The 18,357-nt window shown below is 41.2% G+C and overlaps 1 protein-coding gene across 2 annotated transcripts; it reads left to right on the forward strand.

Annotated features, from left to right (window-relative positions):
* The first annotated feature begins 4,318 nt into the window (after positions 1-4,318).
* Positions 4,319-14,556, forward strand: onecut1 (one cut homeobox 1). 2 transcript variants are annotated; one of them, XM_085384749.1, is made up of 2 exons: positions 4,319-6,382; positions 10,881-14,556. In XM_085384749.1, exons 1-2 carry the CDS (start codon positions 5,323-5,325, stop codon positions 11,168-11,170), a joined length of 1,350 nt encoding a protein of 449 aa, XP_085240875.1. In that variant the 5' UTR covers positions 4,319-5,322; the 3' UTR covers positions 11,171-14,556. The 2 variants fall into 2 exon arrangements, with proteins under 2 accessions (XP_085240875.1, XP_085240792.1); XM_085384666.1 differs by having other exon boundaries at positions 4,321-6,397.
* Positions 14,557-18,357: the final 3,801 nt, after the last annotated feature.

The raw sequence follows: 18,357 nt of genomic DNA on the forward strand, positions 1-18,357 counted from the left end.
AGTTAAAGAGCTTATGTAAATTGATGTTGAGGCTCTGTCGTTCTGTGCGCTTCTGTAAGGCAGTGAGCTGGAAGGATGATAAAGATGCATGACAGAAAAGGATCCTGCGTTAAAGTCTGGAACTACAGTGTGTGTGTGTGTGTGTGTGTGTGTGCGTGCGTTGGCCGTGCGTGTGCGTGTCTGTCTTTATGTGTGACGCAAAAGAAGAAGAAGAGTTTAAATGCACACATTTGAAGACTGGCACCCTGTTGAGAAGAGATGTGGAAAAAAAAGAGTGCTTTCCGAATCTGACTCACACAAGCTGAGTGTTTCTCTGGCGCATATGCGCACAAACTTAAAGCAGCTGCGCCACATTTCAGTCTATAGTATCTACACAAGGGCATCAATTAAAATGGTCTTTTCCTAGTTAAATGTTGGTTTAACTGTACTTAAAATAATATAATTTCCGCACTGCGTGGCCGATATTACCGGCTTGCTTCATAATTAACTGAAACTGCTTGAGAGTCGACTTCGTTTCTCACATTTTCATTTTATCTAAAACATCAGAAAATAAGTCCCAATAGTTACGAGTTCGTGAGGCAATGTAACCACCAACACACGCATAAATATTTCAGAATTCAGACGTTTTTGGTTGCACACACAGTTCGCATTAATTTGAATTTCTAAAGAGAAATTGATCATTTAGATGCGATGATAACGATGCACCTGTAAAGATAGTTAAGCTGGCCAGCATGCTGTCAAATCTCTTATTGAAAAATATACCCACACTCCTGTTGTTAATGCATGGATAAAATGCATAGATTTTATCCAAATCTGACGCAGTGCTGCAGATATTAATAATAATAAAATCCTTAGTTATTAAACCTCAAATTATAAATGTTCTAAATCAGCAGATACATCTACATGAAGACAATAGTTTCGATTTTTGTTCAATTTGCAGTTTATAGAAATATTTAGGACATAGTGTGCCAATGTGTATTCTGCAGCTTTGTATAGTCTGTTTACTCATGAGCTACTTTTATACGTGTTAACTGCAAATAATACAAGACACTATTTACAGGTTCGCTATTAGTACAGAAAACCATAATTAGGATCAACTAAAATAGTTAAAAGGAAAAGCCGAGAGATTGTGGCTACAAAAACACGGCAATAAGCAGGGTTTTTTTAATTACATTTATTTATTTCAGAAATTTGGAAGAAATTTTCATTTTCCCTAAACTCGTTATTGTTGCCTCCAAAAGCCACACAGCCTGTTTGTGTACGAGGTCATTTGGATTTGAAGCGCACATTTAGTGGGGCTGGTTTGGCTATCGTTGACACGGTTTTGTTGTCATAATTGGAGTCTTACCAAAGTTACAGGTACCTTAATGTAAAGTGATGCCTTGTTAATTTCACATGAGTGCACGAATCAGAGCAAGTGACGCGGAATAACACAAGAGGCAGTTGAGTTACCCCTGAGCAAGGCAGCAGGTCCGGCATCTGCTGCTCGGCCATGATGGCATTTATAATAATTAGGTGGGGAAATAAAAAGTAAATTCCTTAATCTGGGATGAAATTTTAAGCCATTTTACATCAAAGCCCCAAGGCGTGTGTGTTCCAAAATTCTGGTGGTTATTGGGGAGGAAAGAAAAGAAAAAACTTTCAACAAAAACTTCTTAAAATGATCTTCAAAGATCTTTAAATCTTTAGATCGCTCTTTAGCTTCATTTCATCTAAGTTTACCATTTCCTACCAGGCTGTATTATGTTATTCATGTGACCTGTTTTTATTTTAATTATTATTTTTCTTTTCAACCTCAGAATAAAGCTGGCCTACTGCCTTAAACTAACGTAATTTCTACACTTTTAGTACTATTTCAATTTTCCATAAGACGGCGTTTGTTTTTTGTTTTGTGTTCTTGTTTGTTTGTTTTTTAAATAACCCGGTTGCTCATTTAAATAATCACATTATTCAAAGAGAAAATAATTACCGCCTGTCTAAAATCCCACAAACAAATTACGCAAAGAAAAAAAAAAGTATATTTTTAGGTTGGTTTATTATAACAAATCGTAGGCCTTAGCCTGAGTCCCTCCAGGAATTATAATTTTATTCAGTATTGATTGGCGCGCTGTGGTGTGTTTTCAAGGCCTGTGCTTTTTGCTCTAAAGGACAGCCATCAACGCTGCAATGCACATTTTCATTTTTAAAAAGGAAGAAATCTGTTCATATGTTTTCAGATATTTAGGCTTTAATATATTTTCCTCTGTTAAATTCCCGATTCAAATAAAAAAAATCATCTAAAAGTAGAGGAGGACCCATTTATGGATCTCGGGATTTTAGAGGTGAAGCAGTAAAATCAATTCATGGGTTCAAACCTATAAAACAAAAGCGAAGTGATTTATTTTCAAAAGGATGATTCAGTTTCCGAATGTATGCGTCGTTATATTGCAAAGGGTCAATGACCATACTGCTCAAATTCAAGTAGGCTCATTTATAAAAGTTAAGTTCCACCAGATGCCATTTAGCAAAGGCTTATTCTTAAACAAGCCGTAATTGTCATTTTGAGCATCTATAAAGCTTGCAACGCTGTGTCATTTTGCAGAGCTGCTGAAATATTGATCCACCGTCCTCTCTGCCAGACATTATATTGTTGCTGCTCGGATATGCTGCTGTGGGGCTTCATGGGAATTATGCCCCTGATTAATAATCAGTGTGAAACCTACATTTTGCACTTTCAGTGCCCATTCTCTGGATCAAGTTTTCCTTGGCGCACACTATTTCATAAGACTTGATCAATATAATATTTTTCCCTCCAACTCGCCGGTATTTCTTCATCCGCGCATGTATGGATCTGTGGCACACTTTGGTCTCTGCTTCTGTTTCTTTTGTGCTAATTGAATTGAATTCCGCTTGAAATGTATCCTCTTTCAGAAGTGCTCAGAAAACCGTGTCCCTTATATTCTCTGCAAAGCAAATGTCACAGCCTCGTAAGGTTTGGCCTATCTCGGCACAATGGCCACAGAAAGCCAACACACATAAACACACAGCTCAGGTCGTGCAGACATGGCAGAAGCCTATCGATCCGTATGAGAATGTGTAGATGAGGTTTGCTTCCAAGTAAGGCCAAACCTTAGCCCTGCTGGATCTCGTTTGCTTGTGCGAGGAGAGCGCATCAAAAATAAAAACAGACGCGAAAATAGCAAAAGTTTTATTGGGAGAAATTGAGTTTTTAGTTTACAGAATAAATTGTATTTAAAATTTTGATCAAAATGAATTAGAATAAATTCTGCTTGAAATAAAACCAGATGCCTCAGTGTGGAATAAGTTGGTGCTATTGTTAAATTAACATAATTTTATTTAGTGTTTTTTGTTTTCCTGTCCTCAGCTCTATTTTCCTCCCTCCAAAGTCTATTATGTCCGCAGGTCTGCACGGTTGGACAGCCACACTTCGAGGAATTAGTGTCCTTTTGTCTCGACACACGTCACACACACGCCGTTGACATTGACTTCACATCAGAGGCAGTTTAACTTCTCTCTCTCTCTTTCTTTCTTTTCTTTTATTTAACTCGTTCAACCGAGCGCAGGGTCTATTGTGGGGGCCCTGACAGATGCGGGGCCCCTAGCAGGTCCATAACAGGGAAAAGTCTGAAAGGTTAATCTGTCCCCCCGCAGATGTTGGCTTTGGGAGTCTTGAAGCGTCACCTTTGACATGTCCCTCATTCAGCAGGGGGTCCAGAAGGACACTGACCGCTGCAAGCTGTCACCTCGGCCGGCTGAGGACGCCCTGCGCTACCGCTCTATTAGGCTAAACGGCCCTTGACGTGTAACTTAAATGTAAGCGGGGGCGGGCTCTTGTCAGGCTGCAGGTTTGAGGGGGTTGGACACTCATGCAAAGTGCACCACAACATCAACAACAACACAGGGACACGTAGTCATGTTACGTGTCAGCACGTGATTTCCATCGGTGGGACTGGATTGTACACACCTGCCGTGGATGCGCACGTGTGTGTGTGCGTGTGTAAATTTCTGAGAAGTTTCTGCAAATAAAAAACAAATGTTCTTAATTGACTAAATAACATGTGGGTGTTGTATTTTTATTATCACCGTTTAATGGCCATACTATATCCTCAAATAGTTCTAAAGCACAAGGATTAAATATGCCCCCACACACTCACACATGCACACTCATGCACACATGCTGGGCTTGGTTCGTTAAGCCTAATAGTTGGACAATAGACACATCTGCTCATCTTTTTCTATCAAAAGAGAAGGTACTACGGTCTTCGTTTGGTTAAACTGCCACATATTTGGCACGGTTGTGGGGGCGGGTTGGGGCAGCTGACTAATAATGATAAAAGAATGGATGTATTTGATGCTTATGAATATATACAGGCTGTGACTTTATTGACAGCCTTTTAAGGGAACAATTAACTCATCCTGCTTTGATTTCTGTGGCGACCGTTTCTGCTTCGTCGAAAGGAATTAAGTGTCGTTGTTGTTTTGTTTGGGAGTTTTGGAGGTTTTGGATCCCAGACTCACCGGTTAAAAATCAACTCCATATGAACCCGGAAGTTTACTTCATTTGCGGTTAATAGTTTAAGGAGGACTGAATGTGAAGCCTCATTACAGCCTTAATGAATTTAACATTTTCTAAATAAGAGCTGATAATTAACGATATAGCTGTGTACTCAGTCAGCATCCATGAGCAGATTTCGTAGGGCTTTGATGTGAGCTCTCTCTATTAGCATTATTAGCATTTGCAGCAAAAGCTAAAGGGTCCTGAATAGTTCTAATAGCTGTGAGCAGCTTTTCATACCATCCTTCCTTAATAAGGTACCTGACGTCAGAGAATGGGGCGGTGTGTGTACGCGTGTGCCTGAAAGAGAGAGGGAGACAGAAAGAGAGAATACGAGTGGAGATGGGTGTCCCCTTTGCGCATGTGTAGACAGTGAGCTGTGCTGCGGTGGAACAGGGGCTGGAGACACACTGCTAGAGAGATGGCGCGGCACCCGACCGGAGCGCAAGGACAGCTGGTTGGTGGTGGGGGGGCTTGAATTATAAAGAGAATCAGAAAATTAAGAGAGTAATTATTTTAAAAAAAACAACTGTCAAGCAAAGGGGGATTCGGAAGAGGAGTTTTCATTCTGCAAAACAGCGTGCGAGGTAGGGGAATAATGAAATAGGTGAATGTAAGGACAGAGAAGAGGCAATAGCAAAGGAGGCTACTGCAAGAAAAAAACAACAACAAAAGAATTTTGAACTTTTACTGGACGTGAGGACTTCTGGACATCAGCTAACTGGGGTAGGTCAGATAGATGGTTTGTCCACAGCGCTGCCCGGATCATGAACGCACAGCTGTCGATGGAGAATATTGGCGACCTGCACGGAGTGAGCCATGAGTCCGTGTCCGGTCACGGAGAGCTGCTGAGTGGCCACAGTCCACATTCCCGTCCGAGCCCTAGGGGTTTAAGCCACCGTGCTATGGGCATGGCGACCCTGCTCGACACCGGAGACTATCACCCCAGCCACTCTGGACACTTGCATCCAGCCATCAGCATGTGTGAAGCCCCCCCTGGCATGAGCGCGAGCAGCACTTACACTACCCTAACCCCCCTGCAGCCCTTACCCCCCATCTCCACCGTGTCCGACAAGTTTCCTCCCCATCATCATCACCACCACCATCCACATCATCCTCACCCGCACCCGCACCAGAGGATCCCCGGAAATGTTAGCGGCAGTTTCACGCTGATGCGAGAGGACCGGAGTCTGGCGCCTATGAACAGTCTGTATCCCGCATATCATCACAAGGATCCGTGCATGGGCCAGAGCCTCTCCCCGTTATCCGGTTCCGGTCTGGCCAGCATACACACGTCCCAGGCCGGCATCCCCCCCTACGCTCATCCTGGTGCCGCTATGCCTGGTGAGAAGATGCTCACCCCGAGCGGGTTCGAGGCTCACCATCCGGCCATGCTCAGCAGACATGCGGAGCAGCACATGAGCTCCTCAGCTGGTATGGTACAAATCAACGGCCTCCATCACCATCCGCACGCCCACCTTGGCGCGCAGGGCCACGGCCAAGTGCTGGGGAACAGCCGGGAGCAGGCCTCCGGGCCCGGGCAGCAAGGGGGCGGCGGTGGAGGGGGTGGTGTTTCTGGGGGACAGATGGAGGAGGTGAATACCAAAGAGGTGGCGCAGAGGATCACCACAGAGCTGAAGCGCTACAGCATCCCTCAGGCCATCTTTGCCCAGCGGGTCCTGTGCAGGTCCCAAGGGACCCTGTCCGACTTGCTGCGAAACCCCAAACCCTGGTCCAAGCTTAAGTCCGGCAGAGAGACCTTCCGCCGCATGTGGAAATGGCTGCAGGAGCCTGAGTTCCAACGCATGAGTGCGCTCAGGCTCGCAGGTGAGCGAAGCCTCGGTAAAGCCCCATTTTTGCTTTCATCTTTTCATTGATTTCCAAAGAAAAATAAAACGATCGGCAAATGACTGTAATTTGGCACAGAAGGTCACTGGCGCTGAATGTTATCTTGTGCTGAGCAATGGAGAGAGGAATTGAAACTGGGCTTGTAGTTTGTTTTTTGCTATACTGGAAAAAAAAAATATAGCAAACCAACTGTAAGACATTCAAATTCACATAAGAGTCACATTCAGGACTGGCGTTTCCTCTGTGCTGGATAGGTCTTTAAAAGATATGTATAACTTGTAATCTCTCTAATTGCCTCCAGATGCTGGAAGTCAAATGATATCAGCTTTAGGGCGGAATCGGGAAAAGTTGGCCCTGGTTACTATTATTTATGTTGAGTGGTTAAATTCAACATACAGTCAGATAAACAACAGGAGGAATTAGAGCCGAAAGCAAACTTCACTGAGCTGAAGACCGTGCAGAGACTGGCCTGACATCAATACGCATCCCTTTTCTGTCTCTACACTGATTTTGGGGCTTGTGTGGAACAAGTACTCATGTCATTTTACCTCAAAATATCGACCGCTGGACTGTGTGCGTAAACTGATCCTTCTCCCAGAAATCGTTAGGAACGTGTTTATTTTGGTGTAGATGCAACCGATCAGCTCCTTTTTTTGGAGTTGCCCTTCATGTAAACACAGAGTGTGTGTGCACGTGTTCCTGGGAGTTTGTCATAAACCGAATCAAAGCGACGCCGGAGTCATGCATTATTTAGTTGGTGTAAAGACGTTTGGAGCTCTCTTTGGCAAAATTAGAGACTTCAGTTCCTCAGCAGAAAAGAATTGAAAAGAGCACGTGCTCGTGTTTAGCTGGTGAACAAACCCTGACTTCGTTGAAGTTTCTCTAATTAACTGGTAGACCTCTGTATGAATTTGTCCCTGTGGTACGCACGAGTCAATTAAGGCGCCCAGCGAGGCCCAAATAGCACGTGCGCGTTCACACACACCAATAGACCCAATAGATTTTTTTTACGTTTATAGGCCCGATCAATGACCTACAAATGGGGCTTTTGTGCTTTTTGAAAAGTGAGGCTACACGGTGGAAAGTGCGCGCTTTTGTGCACGTGTATGCTCGCGCGTGTGCACATCAGTGTAATCACAATTGATTATTTTTCAGTTTTCCCATCTGCTGCTACTGATGTGTGTGTGTGTGTGTGTGTGTGTGTGTGTGTGTGTGTGTGTGTGTGTGTGTGTGTGTGTGTGTGTGTGTTTGTTTTGAAGAGATTTTATCAGTGGAAAATGAGTGAAACACACACGCGCACACGCATATTTGATATTGCATTTGCATCATTTTATCATTAGTGGAATGAGCATATAATTAAAACTAAACTCAGACCAGCAGCATATTGACTTGTATCGTTAAAGCTCTGATTTTATTTTTCAGAGAAATAGATATTCATACAGTGCAGGGAAAATGTAACAGGCCTGCTTCAGTTATTGTTGTATTTTTCTTTGTCGATGTTACCTAACTTAAAAAAAAACATATTTAAACTGTATAAACTCTTGTTTTTGTTGATTTTTTTATTTTGGGGGGTTGGCCAAAAAAGTACCAAAATATAAATTTCGAGTTTTATTTAGAAAATGTCAGATAAAGAAGATGGATAATGGAGAAAGAGGGGGAAAATAGAGTTAAAAATTAAATAAATTCAGAATAAAATAGTCTGAGCGCCATTTTATTGATCCGTTCGTTCCTGTGTGAACTGGATATGTGATCTTGTACTGAGGTAGATTTGATCTGTTCATTGATTTTAGGCTTCTGAAATTAATCTTGGGCCTTCTCTCGTTTTCCCACGTATTCAATTACCCATCTGAATATTTGTATGTGTAGAATGGAATAGAATAAAATAGAATACAATGGAATATAAAAGTGAGGAGAGAACCCACTCCAGACAGCGCATAGGAATTCATTACAACTTTTTTTTTCTTTTTTTTTTTGTGGAAAGAAGCTGTGATTGCATAGACCTTTCTTGATGGTGGTTGTGTTTTCTTTTTTATTATTCTTGGTGAATAATTATCTACTTCCACTTAATCGGGATGTAGATTCTTGAAATAAATACACGCTGGGCTAAATCTTCGCAACGTTTTCAGCTCAGATGTCTGTTTGTTGTTCTCTGTAAGGTTATGAAACGCGGGGCATTCGTCACATTGTGTCAGTACACGCTATGTGTGCAGTCTGTTTTAGTGTGTGGAGTTATCTCGTGTTTGTAATGATTAGCCGGGAGCAGCAGCGGTGTGTGTGTGTGTGTGTGTGTGTGTGTGTGTGTGTGTGTGTGTGTGTGTGTGTGTGTGTGTGTGTGTGTGTGTGTGTGTGTGTGTGTGATTAGCCCGATAACGAGGCCGTTGTTATGTTCCCATCGGTCCTGGGAAAGCTCCCTGTCTTCGCGGGCCTCCCGTGCGGGGTCGGGCTCCTCTGTGCTGGCTCCTGCTGTCTGAGTGGCCTTCACTCGTGCTGATTTATTGCAACCCTTACACGAGGAGCTCCGGCCCTCTGTTAATATTTACCTGTACTGGAGACAACGGGCTGCTCATACTCACAATTATAGACCCACTCCACTTTATGGTCACGCTAACAGGCCGCTTCGCTGTACTTTAGCACATGCTGAAGAAAGTGCTTGAAATTAGAAATCATGTATCATGTGAGATCTCGGCGGGGGGCAGGTCCTCTTTTGATTTTATAATTCTAATCGTTTTTAAAGTATCGCGTAGTGTTACTTAAGCTTTCATTTGGAGATAATACACCAAAACTAAGAACAACAAGAGGAATAAAGTAGAGTTTAACGATAATATGTAGTGCTTTACTACAATATAGAACGGGAAGTCATTTTATTAGTTTATTAGTGTAGGGAAACACTTACTGTAGTTGTTCTCCTCTACCTTTTTTTTTTTTTTTTCAAAAAAGGTGTCTAAATTTGGCTGATCGAAGTTTTCTGTTTTCAGCACGTTGTCTCGGGTTGACTCATGAAATGCGTTTGTTTACTTCGTGCACTTTGCAAAATTAATCGGTGCTGGTCGGAGAATTGTTTTGTGGTTGTGATGTGTTGTTCATTAATTTCCCCAGTGAGCCCATATTTGGTCTCACCTTAGCAGCCCGCGTCTGCCCCCTCCTGGTCTGACCTCACTCTCCGTTTAAATGACTGGAGCTTGGGGTGTTAATAAAAAAAAAAAAGCTGTAGCCATGTAGCAAAGAGTTCAGATTAACTGAAGTTTGACTTTTTATCAGATGGATTCCCAAGTTTTTGTTTTTCCAGTATAAAATCATCTCCAGGCCATTTTCTTTATTTATCTACGTCACCTGCGGGGGACATTGCTTTCAGCACCGTGGACAGCGCTCATTGTTCTGGCATGCTTCCTGCTGATTGCTCTTCTTCTGGACCCACGAAACCTTTGGTGCCTGAATCAAAAGAGGCTCTATGTGGATCTATGAGTCTAATTTTGCTATTATATCCCATGTACCTTTTAAAAAATCTGAAAAGAGGAGTTTTGAACAAAAATAGCACTACTTCCAACAATCATTGGCTGTGTGATTCTTTCAGAGTAAATGATGCAAAAACCGTAATAGAAATGTGTCTGTGAAAAATGTTGATAAAACCTTTCAATTACCAGTTCTACTGGTTTAGTATCCAAAAATGTGAAATATGAAATAGTATCCAAAAATTTGCTTAGACCAGCAAAGACAGTTTACTTGATTTCACCAAACTCAAACCACACACAAGCTACATCAAACATAAGGAAGCTTTCAAAACAGGCTGTGCATCGTTTACATTGAAGGCTAATATTTTATTAGAGCGAGCATGAAACACAAGAAAAATATATGTTTCTAGGAATTAAAGGAAATTAAAGAGATATACAAATAAGAGCTTGTGTATAATTTGGTTCTTGATACAACTGAATATTCTTCATGTTGGCATCACTAAAAACAAATTTCAGCTGCATGTGTATCCATAGGACCTAAAAAGTCCATATCAGAGTAGATCCAAATTGACTTCTCTATAACATTACACAGTAAAGAGGCTTGGATTGGCTTTAGATAATCACATTAGTTTAGCACATTTAGTCCCTAGAGGATTAAGTACCCCTGACCCCAATCCTATGTTATCAGAATATGTAATTTTTGTATTTTGAACAGGTCTCAGGTCTTGACGATCAGGATACAAAAGCGAAAAATACAAATTGTCACATACAAAACCTCTGTTTTACTTTTTATGAAGATAAAACAACATTTTAGCACTGAGGACTTTGCAGAGTTGGAGTGGAAACTACAACCTGCCTCCCCCAGCCTAATATTGTGGAAAAGAACCAATTCATGGTTCAGGCCACACTCTTTACTCAGGACTTTTTAAAATCCCAGGATAAGTTGTGATTCTCGTTTTTCTGTCTTCTGCCCTCTCTCACAAATCCCCTCTCTCTCTCTGTATGTCTCTTTGCTGAAATCTCCACAGCATGTAAGCGTAAGGAACAGGACCACGGCAGAAGCGAGCGGGGAAATGTGACCAAGAAGCCCCGGCTTGTGTTCACAGATGTGCAGCGGCGGACACTCCATGCCATCTTCAAAGAGAACAAGCGTCCATCCAAAGAGCTGCAACTCACCATTGCTCAACAGCTGGGCCTCGAGCTGGCTACAGTCAGCAACTTCTTTATGAACGCACGCCGCCGGAGCCTAGATAAGTGGGTGGATGACGGCTCTGGTCACTCAGCCAACTCTGGCCCCAACGCCTGCACCAAAGCCTGAAGAAGGACTGATTTGACCAACTCATGGACTGACTCAACCTCGGTGGAAAAGCTTTAAAACTTAAGAGAAACAAAGAAAACTTAAAAAAGACCTTGAAGCAACGTTTTGCCCTTAAACCTGTACTATATTGATATTTATAGTATCCAAAGATGAAAAAACAAACCAAAGACTTCTCCTTTGACCTGCTTTACAATGTTTGTTTTAGCAACACATTTATGTGTAACATACTGCAAAAAGACTATAGTTTTACTCCCCCTCTCACACACACTCGCTGTCACTGGTCTCTAGCTTTATTACACCCTCCCCTCACCTCCCCACCCAGTATGAATCTATCATTCGCCACTGTTATCTTTAATCTGATTGGTTGGTTTTGATGATGGGTCCCTAAACAGAGGTTTAATCAGCCTCTTGACAGTCTGATCTGCAGTTGTCCACGGCCTCGAAAACAGCCAGAATGTGGAGCTCCAGTGGGATTGGCCAATCAACTTTAAAGAAAAAAAATCCCACAGGAGAGACTGGATTGTTGTGCAACCTTGTTCGGATCAGTGGAGCGGACTGTCTGACTGTTTGTCCAACTGTCTGTCTTTCTATCAAGCATTCCAGACAGACAGGGAAATGTCCATGCGTAGACTGCTAACCCTAAAACCAAAAGGTCCAACCCTAAACCAAACCAAATAGAAAAGAATGCCTAACATCAACCCACATGGTAGTGCTTTCTTCCAACATGCTGAGGCATTGAATAATTCAAAAAGAAAAACCAAAGCCTTCTACACCTTGAAGCCTCTTTTGCAGTTTAGAAATCAAACCACTTAAGAACATCCTTTGAAGTAATTTGACCAAAGAATATATTTTGTAGTTGATAAAAGTATTTTTTACCTGTTTTCCTCCCTTACCTCCTGAGACAGACTGTTAGTGTGCTCCACGAAGAAGGAAATCATACTTGTCCTTCTCCACAGAACATTTTGAGTCACATTTAAATATTTGCTCCCTGTAAACGGAAATACTCTATGGTATAACCCTAAAAATTAACTATTGATATTTGCCTTATAGATGCCTTCTTGGAAAGAAATAGACTATACCACTTTTAACTTCGCAGACACTCTCCTGAATTATGATCATTGTACTCAATGTTAAGGTTAGTCATTACAGCTACATCTAATCCTTCTAATCTGCTTAGCTAATGCCGGCAGGTTTAGTTCTACTTTATGTGTTCAAAATCCAGCACCTGTCAAATACAAATCTCTTCAGTTTTCTATGTAAAACACAAGCTACTGGATCTATGTGTGGTTTTGACACTGTGTGAGGGAGCGTGTCAAAACCACAGTGCCTCTGGTGGTTTTAATAAGCACTTCATATGTATTTGATTTTATCTCCTCATCAAAGATGTTGGGCGGAGGAGATGATATCAATGATCAAATCACTTTCAGGCGCTTACACAGCAATGTCAGCTTGTCACCTGAATACGAAAGCACCCCCGCTCCCTGCCTGCTGCCAATCCACCCTGCACTTCCTCCCCTCCCTGCCTCCACTCTCCTAGTAAGCTATGCATTTCAGCACTAGGAGGAAAGCACTACACAGGGCTGGCCCAGGGCAGCATAGCATTAGATATATTACGCTGGCCCCTTGCCGTCATCCTCTTCATGGCCAGGGTTAGCAGCTCTACATTCATCAGAACAAGCGCTGAAGGAGAGGCAAGAGAGAGCTGCTTTTTCTTTATCTCTGAGAGAAAAACCAAAAAGACGACAAGAAACCAAAAAAAAAAATGTGTCAAGACCTGCTGATGTTTTATAGTGTGAACCAAAGATGCTACCTCACTCAAGTTCCATACGTGATTTTTATCACTTTGATGATACCAAAGATAACCAAAGATTTTTTCTCATTGCACGGCCTCTATGAGTGGTGTTCAAAGATGTGATGTATGTGTCCCCTCCCCCCTATCTCCTGTCTCTTTTTCCCTTCTCCTTTCTCCTCCTCTTTCTCCCCCTCCCACCTGCACTCAACCCATGCACCCCCGCTATGCGTGCTCTTGCTTCATCTGTGCTCTGATTACAGCTCCATAGATAGTCATACTGATGTAGCTATAGGCAGATGTGCTGAACTAGCCTTAGATACACACAATCAGCCATGCTGGTGCCTGTGGGGTACAACTACCTTATTAGTAATGTGATCAGTGGTTGTTCATAACAGAAACACATTACTGTCTACCGCTTTGTTGACAGGAAAGGCTTTTAGTTTGGTTCATTAATGATTTTAAATTTGCATCTGAAGCCTTACCCCACCAGAGCTCTCAGTGTTGCAGCTTTATTTCCACCTGGCCTGCCTGTTAGTGTGTATCTATAGGCTGATAATATTGATCCAACAAATAGGTCAGACATCTTCACCTTACAACAGGCAGACAACCTGACATAGCCATGGGCAGAGTTGATGACTCAACTATAGGCAGACATGTTCCTGAAAGTAGAAGCAGACGTGTTGCAATCTTTCTAAAACTCCCAGGACGAGTGCCTTGCTTGAACCAAAGTGTTAAACCGCTGTTGACCTCTCACCTTTGACTCTGTGAATACCTCAGCCTGTAGAAGGGCCACTACTGAAGAAACAATGAGAAGATTTTTTTCTTTAATCACACCGTGGTGCTTTCGCCAGCGCAACCATGCAATGAAAACATACCAAAGGAATTTTTGTTGTCCACTTCTACAGTTTAAACCAAAGGTCTTTGTTTATCCTCTCCCCTGCCCGCCCTTCATCCCTCCATCCCTCTTTCCCTTAACCTTGCTTGTCTCTCTGCTGTGTGTAGGAAGGTCCAGCACTCTGGCCGTGCATGTCTTTACCAATGTGTCTGAATACCTCATAGTAATAATTCCTTTGAGTTCTGCATTGAGACGTCTATCTGTGAGTTAGGCAGAACTCCACTTGTGTGGTAATTGTTATTGTTACTTCAAAAAGCTGTATGATTATCTATTTTGAAGTTGCTGTTTTTTGTTCTGTTTTGTTTTTTGGCAGAAGTGCTCTGTTTCAAGACATGGAGGACAAGTTTCAGGGTTGATGTAGGAAACTTTTGGGATGGAGGGAGAAGCGTATTTTTTATCGGACACTGGGTTATGCCAATATTATGATGGTAGACTATTGCTTTTACAGGGTAAAACCAACTGCTGTGATATTGTGTTCATATTTTCCCTTTTCTCTACTTCTGTGTTGTGATTTTAATTTAATTGCATTTTTGTATTGGTTAACCACTACTTTAATTTATGCATTTGTAGAAACTCTAGATTTGTATATAGTAGGTTTTTGGAAAAAAGAAAAGAAACAAAAAAGACCATTTATGTTACAGCCTTATTTCCCATGCTTAGATATAACAAAGGAGTAGTTTTTATTCTTCTTCAGCTAAATCCTAGCCGGCATTTCAATGTGTGTTTTAAACACTGCCAGAAACCAAGACAGTTGATTTGCCAATGCAGACAAAGTTATACAGGAGCTACTTTGTTGAACAGTTGGCAAAAAGCAGTGTGTACGTGTGTGTGTTTTTCTATTCTTTTGACTTTTTAAAAACACTTATTTTATGGGTATTACTGCACATCCAAAGATTTTTAAAACAAACCAAAAATTGGAAAAAAAATATGTATAATGTTGAAAAGCACTGGCATTTGTGAGGTAGACTTGTTGAGTTTTGATTTGCCATTCGCACGGGTATAGAATGTAGAAGGCGTAGGGCTATGTAGGCAAGCTTACTCTACCATGTGGGGAATCTCCTGTTCAATGTACAATCTGGAGCATTTGAAACGAGGGCTGCAAGCCCCGCTCACTTTGCTGTCTCATACACAGAGTGAGGTGGAGTTTAGGCTGGGCAGCCGGTCTGCCAGGGGCTGTGCCGCGGAGCTGGGTCTGTTTTTATTGCCGTGGCACCGCCGCCTTGCTCCATCTAGTATCTGTTCTTTTGGTACGTACTCGTGTAATGACTATAAGCAAAGTCTAATAAAACTGCAAAGAACCTTACCAAGGAATCCGTGTGCGAGTGTGTATGGAGACGATTATTCGGATTGCTCTTCTGTTTTTCTGTCTGTGAATGTGAGCGTGCGCCTCAAATGTCAAGTACTGCTGAAGTATGCAAGTTTGTATGTGAGCTCATTTGCATGCATCTCTTTGATTCTGTCGTTGCCCATTGTCTAATGTGTTTGTACTGCATATTGTCAAGCTTTTTGCTGATGTGTATGCATGTGTGTGGCTGACTGGTACATTTTAAAACAGTAGGTCTCTGGGTATCAGAGGCCGCACTGTTAGTACTGTTTCCTCTCTGTCATGCTCAGACAGCACAGAGTCTCCACGGACTAAGGGGTCATCACCAAAATGTCCATGACAGATTACATCAGGATGTTATGCATTCATTGTGTCTTGAATGAATAAGTACAGATGCTTTAATTTTACATAAAAAGGCCTGTAAAGTGAACAAAAGGATAATGCAGCGTGGGCCTATGTTTTCCTGTTTCCTAATTCATCTCTTATTATTTGTTTTGCCCATAAGGAGTTCCCATATGATGGGTAGCTTGGCTACAAGTCTCATAATAATACTGCAGCACCTAAGACAATCATCTGGATCTCTTACGCTGGGGAACTAGTTTCCCACCCGCAGAGGGGTGTCCTCCAGCTATTCATATACAAAGATGCTTGAAGGGTTTTGATAAACAAGCATATTTGTTGTCATAGACATTTAGGAATAAATTACAGTAGAAGTTCATTTTGCACTTGCATTTCAAAATGAAATCTCCTTGCTCTTGTCAGCCTTGTGCTCTTGTCAGACTCGATCTCTTTCTTTTGACCTCCTTATCAACTCACAGTGCTTCTTCGGTTTTTAGTCTGCGTGTCAGTGTGTGTGTGTGTGTGTGTGTGTGTGTGTGTGTGCGTGTTTGTGTGTGTGTGCGTGCGTGCGTGTATGCCAGAGAGGCAATACTGTCGGTGTTACTCTCAGATGTAAAACTCCATGTCTCATGACTTGATTTGTCATTGCTGTTTCCCAGGCTTTGCTACTGCTTTCTCAGTGCCGTGCAATATCATCTGTTGTGATTGCTAAGCAAATGATAAAAAAGAAAGAAAATTGAGAAGCAAGTGATGATGTCATTCAGCTTTTTTCAGTGTTCAAATGTTTCAACATTTCTGTAGTCACAAAAAGTAGAAAATAAACTGTTGGTATTTCCAGCTTCTGAATCTTTGCTGTTGTATTATTAACATTGTTACTTTAATTTTATTTTTACTAGGTTTTGTCTTTTCTTGCTCAGACGGACAAATTGAATCAATAAAACTTCAAATTGAATCGGCATGTAGGAAACATCCAGGTATATGAGTCTGTCTTGGATGTCAACCTGCATGACAAGTAGTTTCAGAAGATAGATCCTCAAGGTTAGAGGCTTCATTTGCACAGGCTTTCTCATCTTCAAAAATATATGAAGTTGTGTTCCTAGAAACATCTAGAATGTATGCACACATGTTGCTGCAAATATTAAAGAGTTTAAACGAATTCACTGTGATACAAGCAGCCCATCTGATGCATCAGCATTTGTACCGTGGGATGAGAACATGATGGATCACACACACACACACACACACACACACACACACACACACACACACACACACACACACACACACAATAATTTTTACCTCTAACAAATGTGGATTGAAGGCTTTTAATTGACAGATAAATTGTTAGTCTGGAAAAGTTCCAAAATGAATCACATTGCCACAACAAGTAAAGTATCTCAACCTGAAAGCTTCTGTTTTAACAAACCTGTATAACCTTCATTTTTTTCTAAATCTCCATGAACTACTAACAAACAGGGGTCCGTCTTTACTATAAAATATGTATAACGCCAAAGAAACTAGAGCCACCAGTTTCTTATTGCTAAAAATGTGAGTCACATTTAAGCAGCCAAGTGCAGAAAAACAAAATGTAATTACATCTGGGCTATCATTTTAACTTTCTCAGAGAACTACACGTGAGTCTATTTATCTACTCTGTAGCCCATTACTAATTTAACTGAATGATCTCAAAGTGCAACAATAAAGTGATTCCCTGCATACAACAATGATCGTCAGTACTTGTCCAGGACGTGAACAAAGGTTTACCTGAAGAACACTTTAACGTGATGAAATGATCAGTGCTTTTAACCAGTGGCGTGTCTAGAAAATTTTTGTTGGGGGGGCCAGGTAGGGGCACAGATTTGGAGAAGGGTGGCAGATGTAATTGGCAGATAATGTTTAAAAAAAATTCAACCAACCGTTAACCATAATTCAATAATCCTATAAACCTAATAACCGAATGCGCTTTTAACTATATTATTAGAATGAGATTTTAACCACTACGGTGCAAAGTTTTTAGATACTGCGTTGATAAAGTACAAGAGATACAATCAGTCAGTGTTTATTCAGCAGTCAAGGACAGCAATATTTGCATAGTATTTTTACTGACATATACTGCACATATGTTTTGGGCAAAAACATTTTTGAATATTAAAATACGAACATTTGTAACAAACAATTGACAAATTAAAAACTTTATCTGCCTATTAAAAAAAGAAGATAATCTTCTCACAAACTGGTGTTTGATTTTGAAACAGGAAAAAAGTGGGGAAACAACTGAAAAGACTAACATTTGAATAAAACCTGAAAGCAAGTAAATACTTTCTATGCTGCCTTATGGTAAACTTTGGTAATATTGATCAAGAACAACACTGGCTGATGATGAAATACAGTCAGCTGGCATGGTGACACTGCCAGTATTAACCTGCAGGGCTGGACTGGGACAGAAAATCGGGCATTTTGACTACAGACCGGCCCACCAGGTAGTAAAGCCATAAAGACTTTGAATGAAAACAAATGCTGTTGTGACAGTCCCATATGGAAAAGAAATAGTAAAAACTTATATGACTTAACTCATGAAAGTGGCCACTTTCTCATTACTTTCATATATTGTTTTAGTAAGTATCCAAAACATACAAGATTCATTATATAATCTTTCAAGGGATCTTATATCTGTTTTTACTCTTGTATGCTTTTCATACAAGTTTCACACAAGACATTTACAAACTTTATAAAATTTATATATATCTTTTCCATATGTACACCGTCTTGTTGGTATATGTATGATTTCTATACATTTATGTCAGATAAAAACTTTGGTTGTAAGATTTAGATAATTA

Source organism: Rhamphochromis longiceps, linkage group LG1, assembly GCF_057381845.1.
Source record: "Rhamphochromis longiceps isolate RC_006_pf linkage group LG1, R_longiceps_female_GT1.1, whole genome shotgun sequence".
NCBI lineage: Eukaryota > Metazoa > Chordata > Actinopteri > Cichliformes > Cichlidae > Rhamphochromis > Rhamphochromis longiceps.